Genomic DNA, 15,986 nt, shown 5'->3' with positions numbered 1-15,986 from the left:
TTCCCTTTAACAGGAAGACATTCCAAATAAATAAATAAAAACCGGTTATCAAACATTGGTTAAAAGTTATGTAAGCTTAAGCAATGCCTCGTTGAGGATACATGTGGTGATAGTGGAGAGGAAAAACTTCCCTTTAACAGGAAGACTTCCAAAAAAAAAAAAAAAAAAAAACAATGCACCAATTATGTAAATTTGTTATAAATAAGCTAAAGTAATGCCTCCTACTGAGGATCCATGTGGTAACAAAAATGGAAAAGCTTCCCTTTAAGAGGAAAATTTTCAAAAAGAAAGTCTTCTCTTTAACAGGAAGACGTACCAAAAACCCCCCCAAAAAACTGCAGTTATCAAACATTGATTAAAAGTTATGTAATCTGAAGCACAGACTCATATTGAAGATGTATGCTGTGACAGTGGATAGGAAAAACGTCCCTTTAACAGGAAGACTTTCCAAAAACCAAGTGAACAATGCAACAAGTAAGAAAACTTAAGCAATACCTCCTACTTAGGATCCATGTGGTAAGACTTTCCAAAAAGACTTCCCTTTAACAGGAAGATTTGAAAAAATAAGGTTAACACTGCACTAATTAAATTTGTTAAAAGTTAAGCTAAAGCAATGACTCTTACTGAGGACCCCATCTGGTGACAGTAAAGAAAACCTTCCCTTTAACAGGAAGACTTTCCAAAAATAAAACCTTCCCTTTAACAGGAAGACGTTCCAAAAAATAAAACCTTCCCTTTAACAGGAACATGTTCCAAAAAAAAAGAAAAACCAGTTATCAAACATTGGTTAAAAGCTATGAAAGCTTAAGTAATGCCTCATGTTGAGGGGTAACAGTGGAGAGGAAAAACTTCCCTTTAACAGGAATACTTTCCAAAAATACAAACTTCCCTTTAACAGGAAGACTCCCAAAAAATGACGTAAATTCATTAAAAGTTTAAGCAATACCTCCTACTGAAGATCCACATGGTAATAAGAAAAAACTTCCCTTTAACAGAAAGACTTTCCAAAATAAGGCTAGACCAATTATTTAAATTGGTTAGAAGTTAAATAAAGCAATGACTTTATCCATTTGCTGACAGTGGAGAGGAAAGACTTCCCTTTAACAGAAAGACTTTCCAATAAAAGGCTAATACCTCGCCAATTATTTAAATTCACTAAAAGTAAAGTAAGCTTAAGCAAGGCCTCCTACTGAGGATGCAGGTTGTGACTGTGGAGAGGAAAAACTTCCCTTTAACAGGAAGACTTTCCAATAAAAGGCTAATACCTCGCCAATTATTTAAATTCACTAAAAGTAAAGTAAGCTTAAGCAAGGCCTCCTACTGAGGATGCAGGTTGTGACTGTGGAGAGGAAAAACTTCCCTTTAACAGGAAGACTTTCCAAAATGAGGCCAACACTGCACCAATTATTTTAATTAGTTAACAGTTAAGTAAGCTAAATCAATGCCTCATATTTAGGATGCATGTAGTGACAGTGGAGAGGATAAACTTCCCTTTAACAGGAAGAACCCTCCAGCAGAACCAGAAGTTGGCTCTGTATGAAAGGCCATCCGTCACTACCCCGGGGGATTTGAAAGGACAGAATAAAGAGAGAGACAGAAAAAGAGTTGCTCCAGGGGTGTTTCTATAGGAGAAAAGAGTGTTAGTTGTAGTAGAAGCTCCTTTGGTGGCTTCATCTATGAGGAAAAAAAAAAAGTTATTTGCAATAAAAGGTCTGCCAGTTGCTTAGTCTAGGAGAAAAAATGGGTTAAAACAAACTTAAACTCTGAAGGGCAGGTCCCAGTCAATCCTCTCCAGAAGGAAAACATGGAGTTCAGCTGAAAACAAGAAATGGTGGATTACAGTGTGGACATTACCTCTGTGACGTCTGGCCTGCAGCTCCAGAAGATCTCTCTGTTGTCATCCAGAAGAAATTAAGTTGCATGAAGGAAATTGCTCGAGGACACGCGTTTTCCGGCGCAAAAATTAATCGGTTTTCACGTTTGAATTGAACGTAAATTAAATTTGTTTGAGTTATTGAGTTATTAAAGTATGGACCCTAAATTTCAAACTAAATATTAAGTACAAAAAATAAAAAAAAGTATGCATGTTGAAATATAAAGACCTCATCTTCACCCAAAAACATTTGATATTCATTGGAAAGATAATTATCCTAATGCAGCTATACTAATGTGGACATAGCCACATTAAAACTAATAAGTAGGTATGTTATCAAGGTTTATTATTGTGATATTTACAAAGCCTAAGCTGAATGACTTCCTACAACCTCTAAACTGTATTTGCCAAGTTATTGGCAGCCATTTTTCTTTCACATTACAACTGACTTTGAGCCAGGAACTTCAGATTGTAGATATCAGATTCTAGTTACACCTAAACCTCCACAGGTCACAAGACCACAGCAACTGCTTCAAACAGCACTAAAAATTTAAAGACAGAAGGATTTACAACAGCAGAATCCTTCTCAGCTCATTGACTCTCAGCAGAGAATCAAACCAAACCAGCACACCAAGAGGCCTAGCGTTGGCCTTCAACAAACAGCGTTAGCATCAGCAGCGTAGCATAGCATAGCAAAACCCGCAACAGCTCCTACCCTGAGATGTCTTCTGGACCCGCCACTGGAACAGTTCTTTGACTTAACAAACCTTTGACGAGTTGGGCGGATCCGCCAGGCACCTTGTAGCGATTCCTCAGCTTGACGGAAGCGATCCTCAACTTCATTGAAGGGAATCCTCAGCTTGATTGTAGTATATCAATAATCGATCAACTGGTAGCTCCAGATGCTATTATATCTCCTCAGATGTTTCAGGGACGCCACCAGCCAAACAAACCGCCGCTGAGAGACCATGGTCGGGTCTCTCCTTGTGTGCTGCTCTGTTTAGACACACACACAAAATGGCTTCACTAACGACATCGGTGGAAAAAGACAAACAACTTAGAATAAGGCTTCCGAAAAGTAACTTACCGAATAACCAAGGCAGCGATTTCAAACATGGCGCTCCTGCGGCCTACTCGTAGGTCAAGTACAAGACGCCAAACTAGGCCTCGATGAAAGCTGACACGATTTCAATCGGATCCACAAAAGTTTCGGCCATAAGGCTGGGCGTCCGCTCGGATTCAGCGTCGTGGGAGATCAGAGAATATCATTTTTAATCCAGGTCCCAAAGTTCATGAGTATCAGACAGTTTCGTGTCTCTGTGCGGCCAGGTGACAGCCGCGTATTTTTTTTTTTAAAAAATGCTCACGTGCAAGCTGCATCCTATTTCTATCCAGCATGGCGCATGCGCGTCACGCTCACTAATAACAAAATGGCGTCATTCGCCTCTGTTGCCAGATTTGACATTTTCCAGTCCGAACACAGGGTAAAATTAAACCTGTAAAACCTGCCCAACTGTGCCCAAAGTCGGTCCTACAGGGCCGGCATCCTGCACGTTTTAGTTTTCTCCCTGGTGATAGTAACAACCTTTTCAGCATGTCAATGTTCGTCTTAGGCCTCTAATGAGCCATAATTGGATCCAGGTGTGTTAACCAGGGAGAGAACTAAACCGGCCCTCAAGGACCGACTTTGGGCACCACTGCAATAAAAATGTTAATACCACTATACGTTTTATTCATAATCTATTCCTAATATATTTTTAGAATAATTTAGAGAAACAGTAAAATTATTTTTTTTATATATATAATGTAGAACTGAAGAATGTTTTACTTAAATTTTCAAAATGTAATTTTTTTCTAAGAACAAACTAATAGAGTTTTAGAAAAATTTAGAAAAACAGTAAAAATTTATTTTGACCCTAAAATGAGGGATAAACTTGTTTTTGTATTTTCAAAGCTTAATACCAAACTGCTGCTCCAGTATGTCCTGAGTCCTACGGAGAGTGAAGAGTGTCAAATGACAATAAATAACTTATGTAATAATTATTTAAGTGTGTCATTATTTTATTTAAAAAAAGATCTCCATAGATCATATGATCTGTCTTTAAATAATAAAGGTTTATTCATAAATTGTTTATTAAAAATGTACAATGCAATTTAGTAAAACACATTTTTCATTATCTGTGATTAATTTATGCAAATATAAGTCAACAGATCTTAATTAAATGTTCAGCTTGGATTTAATTTAAATGTAAATCGTGATCTTCTTGTCGTTTTGATGTTTATGAACTAAATAAACCTTATTTACTGGTCAGAATCCAGAGCTGTGCAGATCATTAACAACTTCAACGCTACAAAAACAGAGACGGTCAGCCTTCAGCGAAACCACCAGTCACACCCACTATCTGTCGAAAAATCATCTAGTTTCAACCATATTTATTATCTTTCAAGTATGAACCATTTACTTAAAGAAAGTTGTAAAATTGCCAAATAAAAACAGAATTTTCCTCCACTTTTCAATTTTCTCTAATGTGTTTTGAAAAAAAAATCAGCTTAAAAAGCAGTAAAACTAAACTGATAATGTGCAGTGGTTGCATAAAACAACATAGTGATCAAATTGTGTATTAACATGCAAGACAACCGTTCAGTGTGGCTACAGCCATTAAGAACTTGCTGTCGGCTGTTATCCTGAATTATGTCACAGCGTCATGGCAGCACAGTGCTTCCCTATACATGGAGGGGAAAAATCATTGCAAGTCTCTCAGTCCATTGAACACATATTTTCTACATTATACTAAAACAATAGCTATGGTTGGGTTTAATTCTTTTTCATGCTCAGTCTTTAGTGTAAAACAGTTTAGGACGCCCCCTTGTGGATTTAAATAATCCCTTCGCTCCTTTCAGAGCCTGAGATTTATTGCTGGTGTGATTTTCAGAGAAGAAAACGGTTAAGTTTACTTTAGAGCAGTAAACTGTCACAGAAGCATGTTTTCTGATTGCTGGGTTAATACAAACACAAGTGTCAGACAAAATGGGAAGATTTCTGAATTAAAAGCTCCTGTTCCATCAATTGTCTGCAGGTAAATCTGTAAATGTAACTATCAAAAGCCAAATGACATACTCATATATTTTAAAACTCAAAAGGCACATTTCACTTTCATAAAACCTATGCACAAAAAATCATTTTCTCTATTTTTCCACATGTAGCATTCATTGTTTAATGTGCTGTCCTTGATTAAATGAATTTGAACTAAACTGAACTGAACTCTGTGTACACTTTAGAAATGAGTCACGCATCCGCAAAGCTGCTTCTTTTCAGATTTTCCTACCGCAGCACTGGTAGATACTGTTGCTGTAAACGGAAGAAAAAAAATATTCTGACTTTAATCTTATGGCGGCGTATTAGGGCCAATACAAAAAGAGGGTGAAATTTCTGCCAAAAACATCTGAAATTTAGAGATTAACATAAGAAATTTTCAAGACAAAAAAAGTGGAAATTTCTGAGTTTGAAAAGTAAATTTTTTACTTTTGGAATCTTTCCAAGTTTTTTTTTTCAAGCTAATTTTTGACATTTCAAGCTCAGAAATGTAGTTTTTTTTCTTTTTTAATCTTTCAGAAAATTTCAGATTTTTTTCTCATTACTTTCTTCCGTAGAAATGTATTTCTTCCATTTGCGTTCAAAAGAAGAAGAAGAAGGGGGAAAAAAAGAGAGAGGTTTTCTTCTTCTTCTGTTCCCTTTCTTTTGTGGTTGTTAGGAAACTAAAGGTTTGTATTACCGCCACCTACTGGTGGTAATACAGTGTAGTTGATGACGGAATAATTTCTACATATGAAAAAAGAATATAATCAAATTCTATTCCATTTTCTTTAAATAAATAATGATTTGTATATGTTTACTTCCCTTTCAGTATATCTATTATACTACACTTTCCTATATTTTTTCAAACTCTCTCCTCATATCTTCTCTCTTCTAATAAAACATATTGTATTGTTTTATTTTGAAAGTCAGGAAGCCTGATGCTTCTTCAACACGTGGAGGCGCTGTTTCCAGTTTGCAGTCAGAAACAACAATGTCCGACCAAAAGGAGGTGAATTTATCTGGAGTCCGACAGAATAAAGGCGTGTGGCTCGTTAAGGTTTGTTCATGTAAAGTAAACTGCATGTTTACTCAAAGATTCAACAAAAAATGCCTCTCCGTGTTTTACTCACAAGTTTAAATGTTTAATAATCATTTTGTGTTTTAGCTGAAAAATAAACGCTAATAAAAACCCTTAATTAGCGTTTATTTTTTACCTCCCGTCAGGTTCCCAGGTATTTATCTCAGCAATGGGAGAAAGCCACAGAAAAGGGAGAAGTTGGAAAGATATCAATAGAAAAGTATGTATCAAAAAGTTCTTTATCTGTTAAACCTGCAGATTATCAATCATATCTGATGTTTGGCTTTTCTGTGCTGCAGCTTAATTATGTAGGTAATTAAGTAAATGTTCATTTCTCTACAAATCAGTGATGCATATTTTGTTTGTTTTTGTTTTTTAACAGAAAACAAGGAAAGACAGAGGTGAGAGATTTTCATGATCAAACCATGATTTTGTTCTCCTGTCATATTTCAACATTTGTTTGGTGATAGACGGACACAATGTAGCCCCGCGTTTTCTTTGCTCAGTAAGCCACAGATTCTGCATTGCTTTAGGTGTGGACTTTGACTGAGCCATTTCATATTATTTAATTGTAACTTTGCCTATATAGTTGTTTTTCTGCTGGCACTTCTCAAGGTTGACAACTCTACTCTAAGTTTCAGTGTCCCTAATGAAGTAGGGCGTCTCCACTTTATGATGCTGCCACCACCACCAGTCATCATTGCGGGGATGTTGTGTTCTGGAATATGAACAGGGTTTCCTTTCTAATGCCAAAACGTTCACTTTTAGTTTCTATTTGCCGTTTAAAGGTGACCTGTTATGTTTCTTTGAACTGGATAGGCTTTACAAAACATGTTCATTTTTTTTTTTGCACAAAATCATTCTTAGATAATGAAATTTTTGTCTGGTCAGTTCTGCCTTCTCTGAGTTTCTTTCAGAATGATTTTATGTTTTAGGGCCTCTGTCCCTTTAAATCCAAATAAGTTGCTCTTGGCCACACCCCCATTTATATTTGCATGTGAAAATGGCTGGAAACGCATGCAAAATCTTTGAAAAGAAGAAGGGGAGCCCCATGGAGAACCAACAAGAATGCAGCAAGTAGTTCCTGAATAATAAGTCAACAACAAAATCAATCAATCAAATTTTATTTGTATAGCACATTTCAACAGCAAGGCATTTCAAAATGCTTTACATCATATCAAACACAGAAACACAATGCAGAAACACTTGCCTTTTCCAGCAGCCATTGTACGTTGCATACATCAGGAAAACTAGCTGACCAAATGTTCTGGAGTTGGAGCTTGGGTTTCTAGGTAACGGGCGGAACTCTACTGGGGTTGCTAGGTGATGGGTTGTATCTGTCAATTGTTACTTAATAATCCAGAAGTTTTTGAAACGACTCGGATTCCAGACACCAAAACGCATAAATTTATTGAAAGGAAATGGGTGGGTGGTTTCTTTCTAAGTGGTTGTGCTGGTTTTAGAAGTAGCAGAGACCCCAATGGAAGCACAAAAACGTCCAAAATGTGCATTTTGAATGACAGGTCCTCTTTAAGTGATTTCTGAGGGCAAATAAAATCCCAGTTGATGTTTGTGGTAGTTTTGTGACTAAATGTAAAGTTCACAGGGTGTGAATACTTTTGCATGGCTCAGCATGAAGCGCTCTATTATTTCGGTTTCCTGTAGTCGATATCCTCTTTCCGCTTTGTTGCGCCCCTTCTCTGTTTGCTCTTACATGACTCAACTTCCTCTCAGGAATCAATAAAAGTTCACTGCATCATTTCTGACCCGATTAAGCACAAGACAGACGATAATATGACTTGTTGTTTTGTATCGACTGAGCCGTTTGTTGTTGCTTTTTCTTTCTTTCTCAGGTGTGTTTCACTCTAAATGAGGAGCTGGCTGCCATGACGGCTGTAGGAGAGAAGGAGGAGTCCCTGCAGGCCCCGAGGGAATATCCCTTCACGATGCACACAGCGGGTGCACAGACCATGGCTGTCTTCAGCCAGACCGACGCAGGTCAGTCCCATACAAACCCTCTGACTTTAATGGGAGTAATGGTGTTTGCAGCACCTGGTTTCCTGCTGTTGGGTGGAAACTGAAGTAGATGTCAGCATTTGTTTGATGAAATGGCCCCCAGGCCAGTGAGATAAACCGAGACATTTCGCAATATTTTCACATTCAGATCCATTTTTCTTGGTTAGGAGCTTTCTCCTCTGATTGCACTGTAAAATTCATGAGAATACTGAGACCAGCTCCGTATTTGTGGAGGACATTTTGCTGCCAGGCATAATGTGTCATTCGTCCTTTCAGAGCCAGAAGGATTTGCATCAGATCAAGAGCTTAAAAATAGCTGCGACTGTATTGTTGGGGCGCCTGTTACTGTGTGACCAGAGAATTACCAAGGTTTATTAGGGTTTTGCTGTTAATTCTTTGAGTACAGGAATTAGATTTATAATTGGATGATTATAATTGATTATATAATTTAATTCATATTGAGTCAATATTTTTGGAAATTTGGGATTTTTTTTCACCAACGCACAGATCTGTCGCAATAAGCAATAAATCAATGAATTGCATGATAATTTAAAACAAGCTCAATAATTTCCATTTGGATAATTTATTGTTTTTCTTTTTCTACCAGAAACTGGATGACAAAAGTCTTCAGCTTGGTGCTTTGGTTTCAGCTAGCACTTTTTTTCATGACAGTTTTGTTTACAGAGACTTCATAAATCATTTTATTTGTTGTTTGTGTTGGTTTGTTTATTTTTATTTTTTTTTTATATTTAAAATATTTTTCATTTCCGGTGATGTTCACACAATGTTTACACAAACTGAGCCGGTTATATCTTGATAAATAATATTTTCTCTTATTCAAACAACTTTTTCTAATTTTAAGATGATTTTTCTGGTAAAATTGTGTCTTTTTTTCTGCTAATATTATCACTAAGTTCTCATAGCATAGCCCTAATACTTCATTGTAGAACACTTGTTGAAAATCTTATCTGGCATTTGTAATTTTGATTTTAGAAAATAAAGCGGGGAAAAAAAAGTATTAAAATTAGAAATCGGATCTGGTATCAAAAAATTTGAGATTTTCCTTTCACGCCACATTGCCCAGTCAAAATGTATAATATGTAAAATTAAGTTAAGCATTGAGATATTTCTCTTATTCAGTCATCATTGCAATAAATAAATAAATAGCAGGGGTTTGGATTCGAGAGCAGTCCTTCACCTGCCAGGGTGCCAGCACTCTGCGAGACATGAGTGATTTCCTCTGATGTGGAAAAAGACTCTGCATAATTGGCCGAGCTTGGCTTTAAAACAAAAAGCATATTTTGGGTGTTTCCCAAGGCGGGACCGAATTAGTTTAAAGCATGCCCTTTTGCAGACCAGAAGTCGGTCCAGAGGGGAGCGTGTGAAAATGGAGCAGTGAACAGATTTCTGGTCCAGTTTAGCAAGCAGAGAAGACGAGATTAAGAGGAGAGACGACAACAGACCAACAAACTGTAAATTATTTGTGTCATTTGTTGTTTTTAATTATAGGTTTGTTTCAGTTTAGTTAGTTAGCTACCCAAGTAATTGGGTACATATTGTTTTTGAATTTATGTATTTGTTTCTATTCCATCACTCTATGAATCCTTAAATCTGTTTCCAAATGATTATTTATGTGTAAAATAATCAAACTTAAATTACTGTAAATATAATTTTAAAGATTATTGGGATGAAGAAATTCCCCAGATTTCTTTAGAGAGGCTTAAAAAGCAAAAATAAAAGATATATATTTTTGCACGTTTTTGTATTTCCGTTTTAGTCTCATCTGCTTCCAAAAACAGCCCAAGTGCTTAAAAAAAACCACTCAGCCATTTTCTGGCAATAAGTTTCTGCTTTTTGGTGTCTGAATACAAACCGTTTCAAAAATCTCCTGATAGTTAAGTTACATTCCATGGGCACTGCGCCCCCGTTACCTAGCAACCCCACCCAGCCAAGCCCAGCCCGTTACCTAGCAACCCAAGCAGAATTCTAGCACATTTTGTCAGTTGGTTCTGAAAGGAGCTCAAAGTAAAATCTCATTATCTGAGAAAAAAAATGTGGTTAACATGTTTTGTAAAGCGTAAAGGAAGTGTTATAGGACAACTTTAATATCCAGAATATGGATCGATTATAATAAAATGTCGATGTTGTATTTTTAAGCATCATATTTTGGTTTGTTTTCTTTTAACCGATCCTGACACCATGAGTTTAACTAGTTTTCTAGTTGAGTTTTACCGAGGAATAGACCCAAAGCATGACTTTTCAAAAACAACTTGGTATTGCACAGATGGTAACTCTTACGCCAGAATCAAATTTTAATCCAACTTATTGTGATGGATGGATCTATTTTTGACACAAAAATAGGGTAAGGAATGACATTACTGCTGTCAAATGGTGACATAGCAGTAACTTTCCCACTTAGATGTTGGTTAAAGAAGCAGCTTCAAATGTAGTAAAAAGTTCTGTTGGATTTTAATTTCAGAAATCTGAGCCTGAAGCGTATTTAATTTTTTCCCCTGCTCATCCAGGTTTATTCTATCACCACCCTCATACGCTTTAGATGCTTCCACACTTTCAAGTGCTTAATACCTCCTACATGCGATAATGAATTTTTCTCATTTTTGTTTGTTTGCGCTTTTATTAGACACACATTCACGAAATTTGCTGGAGTTGACGCGGTACAATAACACGGCTTTATTCTGAAGTAACTCTACGTGAAGCGGTGTGTGGGTGAAAGTGTCTCAGGCAGTCGCTGGGTTATAATCTTGAGGATGTAAACGTGGAAATACAGCAAACAGGAGGTTTAAAAACCTTTTAGTTTTTCCTGAAAGGTGTAACTGCTGCAGATGGAGGGCTTGAACGGTGAAAGTGTGATGCTGGAAGCTAGAAGTGGGATAAAGTCCTGTGAGATGCGGTGGTGTGTAATCTGTTATTTACCTGACCGCCGCTCGGCTCCGCCCCCACTCGCCTACAGGAAGGAGCGCCGGTCTCCCACACACTGCTGCTCTCTGACACACACACATTTCACACAAGTCCTGTCAGTACCTGGACATTAACAGGTAGTTTGATTTGCACTTGTGCTTTCCACGAAGCTTTTCATAGAAAAAGATACATTTGACATTTGGCTTATAAAAAGACATAATTTTTCACATTTTTGAGATTAAACGGGGAAAATAGTGCTGAAGTGTATCCAATTTAAGAAAAATAGTGATTTATTTATCAATTTGTATCTGATAGATAGTAATTTGTTTTAATATGGTGCAAGACTGTGGACAGTAAAAGTGAAATAGTTTGGTTAAGAAGAAAAAAGAACAACCTTTGAACTTGAACACCACTTTGTGTTTTCCTCATTTAAAAACAAGCAGGCAGTTCTGAGGTGGCTGTATATAAACAGTAATAAACATTCTTGCATTTATTTGGTGTGGAGAGCTCTGAAAACAATAAAACATCTCTTTTTTAATGAAAAATGAGAGTGGTGATCGGCTTTTGTTGATTGCCTGCATCTTATGAAATATATGTATGTATTGCAAAAACGTTTGTGAGTTTTGAAACATCTTTATCTTCGTATTTTTGCCAAACAGAAACGTCCATCTCTTCCTTTCCGACTGATCCAGCGCTGTACTTGTCTGTAAGTTTGGAAATGTGATTCAGCTGTTGCCTCCAGTGGCTTTAATCTCTTTAATCCCAAACCCATTCGCTTTTCGTCCGCCCCGGTTTTGAAAGTTTCAAATGAGCCGACAACAACAAGAGGTTGCTAACGGAGACGGTCGGTGATTGATACGTGCGTGCGTTAGCGCCTGACTTGGCTTTTGTGCTCCGAGGCCGCTAGCAGAATATTCCTCCATTATTTCCTCTCCTGTGGTTCTGCATTGTTCCAGATAAGCACCAGGTATTGATTAAGAGGTTGCTAAGGAACAGGCTTCGCTACCACAAAAGAGGAGAACAGTAAGGAGGACTTAATGTTGGTAAAGTGTGATTTTTCTCTCTGCTGCCTGGGAGGATTTTCATTGAAACTTTAAAATATTTGAGTGTTAGTGAAGTGGAAAACAGAGTTTGATGACTGTTTTTATTGTGAAGTTAATTTCCTTAGAGACGTCTCACAACTTTGTATAACTTATTAACTATAACTTATTACTATATACAGCTCTGGAAACAATTAAGAGACCAAACAAACGGTTCAGTTTCTCAGATTTTACTCTTTTTAGGTATATGTATGAGTAAAATTAACCTTGTTCTTTTATTATATGAGCTACTGACAACATGTCTCCGAAGTTCTGAGCCAAAATTGAGTGTTTATTAGCAGAAAATGAGAAAAAAAAAGATTCAGTGCTTTCAGACCTCAAATAATGTAAAGAAAACAACAATACTAATGTTTTAAATCAATGTTTATTACAGGTTGCTAACGGTGACGGTTAGTGGGCTCCTTTTTTTTTTTTTAACATATATATACTTTTTGGGGAATGTAAAAAATAAAAATCATGGGAGTAACATTTCCAAAAATGTTAGCTTATCAAAGGGTCAAATCATAAACATGATACAAATAAATAACATTTCTTAGAAATTCAGACAAAATGAATAGACATGAATATCTGTGTTTTAAATCTGCTTTGCAAAAAAAATTTAGTGTATTTTCCAACACAAAATAGTTCACAAAATGATGCATGGGTCTCAAAATATTCAGCAAACTACACTGCAAAAACACTAAATCTTACCAAGTATTTTTGATCTAGTAGTTTCTAGTGCAAATATTTTAATACACTTGAAATAAGAGCAAATTGTCTTTAAAGTAACTTTTCAGCAACACATACAGGTTTGTTTTAATAAAGAATTTCCTTGACACTGATGAAAAAGTGCTTGTTCCACAGGCAAATTATTTCACTTATAACAAAACATTTTTCCCATGTTATGAGTTAATTTATCTGCCGATGAAAATAGAACTTTTTCATCAATATTAAGGAAATATTTACTCTTATTTACCTCAAACAAGCCTCTATATTTTGCTGAAAAGATACTTTTGAGTTAGTTTTGACTTATTTCAAGTTTACTAAGATATTAGTCTTTGTATAAATACCCAGAGTTTACATTTGCAGAGGAATTATGTAAAGCAAAGAGAATTTTAAAATAACCTTAATAACATTTACAGTCATACATGATAATCATAACTTGAATAATCTAACTGGGTTTGTTTCCTTTGAAAACGATCCATCACTTCAGTTTTACGCTACTTTGTGTTGCTTTGTGGCATAACATGATATTTGTTGTCATAGCATGCCTGGAAAAAGCACTAAAAAGAGAGAATTAGTAAGAACAAAAACATGACAATTGTTGTGGAAAAGTGATGTCAGATTTAAAATATGGACCAACTTGTTCTGGAAATGTAAAATGTTGCTGATCTCCTTCATTGAGAAGCTTGTCCATGGTTTTGACACATCTGAAGTAAAAATGTTTCCACACCATAAATACTTTCTCTGCGTCCTCTAATAACCAAGTTCTTCTTTTTGACTTTGATTTTCACAGCCTGACTCTCACGAAGACTGGCAGCAAACTGCGTGAGTCACTGCTGGTAAAACTTTATTTCTGTAGCTCAGCTGCCACCTAAAACACAGACGTGTCTCTCATGTGAAACCTGAAATATGCTTCACATGAGTAAGTTGAGAAATTTCTTTATCTTTAAGAGTCAATGCAAGTCTCTCTGTAAGTGTTAGATTACCTGAAATGTAGCAGGTTTCAGATAATCTAACACTTTTAGATTTGATTTAAATCACAAGTTGTTTATGATGGAGAAACGTTTTCTACAGTTTTCATGCTACAGTCCCCAAAGAAGCTGAATTTCTTATCTTTAAATCCAGGTCTAAGCTCTTATTACTCTTGTACTTGTTTGTATCTGATTGGGTCGCTGCCGTTTTTGTTTTTCCTACCTTAAAATAATTTATAGATTATTTAGGATGCCTGAATATAAGCCACACCCACTAACTGTGAAAAGAAAATAAGTTATATAATTAGGCCGCACAATAGGCATCCATGTTGTTTGAGGTTTTATTTTGGGTTTTTTAATGTTTCATAATGATTGAACTTTTAACTTTTTTCACTTTTATCATTAAATGTTAAATAATAATAAAAAAGACAAAGTATCTTGTATTGTATCTACACCCTAAATTTAGTTGGTTGACTTTTATTTATTTGTTGACCGGATCTTTTTCTACAAGCTAAAAGTGACTAAAGCTAACTAAAAATGAATAAACGGTTTATTAACCTAACTGTTAAATCTGCCATTTTATTTGTATTACTGCCATTTTAATTAAAATTTTTAATATTTAAATAATAAACATTTTAAAAACAAGCAGTCAGTAGGACAGAAAAGAAACATGTGCGTACATAACCAGAAACAAAATTATGTGTTTCACAACTTTCTGTTTGAAAAGGAGGTAGAAGCGAACACTTATTTAAGTGTTATAAATTATTTGTAATTAATTTTGAAAATGTCAAATCTCATCAAAATGTTTGCCTAAGAGAGCAGAAATGAATCTAATGTCACTTCACTCCTCTGGATGTCACAGACAAAGGGAAACTTTGTTTTCCTTTTTAATTATTTAGGGTAATTTGTAGCAAATTCTTTAAATGTGTGTCACGTTGTGCATGTTGGGTTTTGTATAGGTCAGAATGTTTTTGCCACTGTTCTGTTCTGTCCATGTTAGAGTAACACAGTTAGCAACAATAACACTGAAATTTACTTTCGATTCTCTCTAAAGTAACTTCCCGTGAAATTGGTGGCCATTTCTGCAAATCCCTCACAAAGACTTGTAGAGAAATTATTTGTTGGAGGTTTAAGGCTCTACTTTTCTAACTTCCTCTCGCAACTAGCTGTGTTCCACTGCCAATAATGTTGTGTATGTCATTCTTTTTATTTAGTTTGATTAATTTTGGTTCAGATTACCAAATGTTTTGGTAAAGTAAAACATTTGGACAGAGTGTTGGACTTTTGTAAAACTCCATTTTGGTCGATGAGCATTTCTGTAAGCTAAAATATAATTTCTGTAAAAGGTTTTACTAAATATTTGTGCAGCCAGATAAATGGCCTGATTCATTACTGGATACAGCTAAAACACTCAAACGGTGACGGCGTTCTGAATCAGCACCGACTGACGCATTCCCGTCACTCTGGGACAGAGAATATGTTAAATATCATCTATTGATCACATGTCTATCATGATGCATATTATTGATTTATTCTCCAGCCCTATCAGAAGATATTGAAATGGTTGAAAAACCTTACAGCTTTCTTGTGGTTGGGGTTTGCTTGTTTCGGGTGCTGGTGGGTGAATTTAAAACCCGGTCCATGTTTTGTGCTGTTGGTACATTTCAGGCTCGGTTCTGTCTCTGCTGCTCCACAGGGAGGCTTCACTTCCTGCTCAAACCTCTTGGGCATCTCGCTGTCAGAGCTGGTGAGAGCTGACTGCGTGCTGCTGCTGCAGTTCGTTGCTCTTACGACACCAGTGGAAACTAAGGAAATCATTTTTGTGGTAATTCGGAGCTTTTCTCTTTTGTTGCTTACATTTCCGCTTCATTTATTCGTTTCATGTTCAAACAAGCAGCTCCACTGTTGGAATGAAAAGCAAGCTACAGAGAATAGTGAAATTACAGCTTCATCTACTGTCCATGCATACAGCTGCCAGGGTTTTAATGATTAATGAATGCTTTTAATTTAAATTAGGCCAATTTTGCCTGTTTTTATTCTTCCATTTGGGTTTCTACTGCTTCTAAAAACAGTCAAAGCTTATAAAAACCCATAAAACTGTTTTTTTTTTTTAACCAAAAAATTCATATTTTTTTTTGGTGTCCAGAAAACGAGCCATTTCAAAAACCTCACAAATATTGTAGTTGATATGCACTGGTTGTGGATCAATTAATATTTAAAATCAAGATAATTTGCAGGGTTTGAAATTAAT

General features: G+C 36.0%; 1 protein-coding gene across 1 annotated transcript in view; it reads left to right on the top strand.

Moving 5' to 3' along the window:
• Nucleotides 1-5,911: 5,911 nt before the first annotated feature.
• Nucleotides 5,912-15,986, top strand: part of LOC114147850 (general transcription factor IIF subunit 2-like) — a 52,051-nt gene continuing 41,976 nt past the window's right edge. The window contains exons 1-4 of the mRNA XM_028022547.1: nucleotides 5,912-6,006; nucleotides 6,174-6,247; nucleotides 6,410-6,428; nucleotides 7,881-8,025. Of these exons, the coding sequence (XP_027878348.1) occupies nucleotides 5,941-6,006; nucleotides 6,174-6,247; nucleotides 6,410-6,428; nucleotides 7,881-8,025 (304 nt within the window). The 5' untranslated portion in view covers nucleotides 5,912-5,940. The remainder of the gene's footprint in view (nucleotides 6,007-6,173; nucleotides 6,248-6,409; nucleotides 6,429-7,880; nucleotides 8,026-15,986) is intronic.

This window comes from Xiphophorus couchianus, chromosome 7 (genome assembly GCF_001444195.1).
Source record: "Xiphophorus couchianus chromosome 7, X_couchianus-1.0, whole genome shotgun sequence".
In the NCBI taxonomy this organism is placed as follows: Eukaryota; Metazoa; Chordata; class Actinopteri; order Cyprinodontiformes; family Poeciliidae; genus Xiphophorus; species Xiphophorus couchianus.
This window is presented reverse-complemented; position numbering and strand designations above follow the sequence as displayed.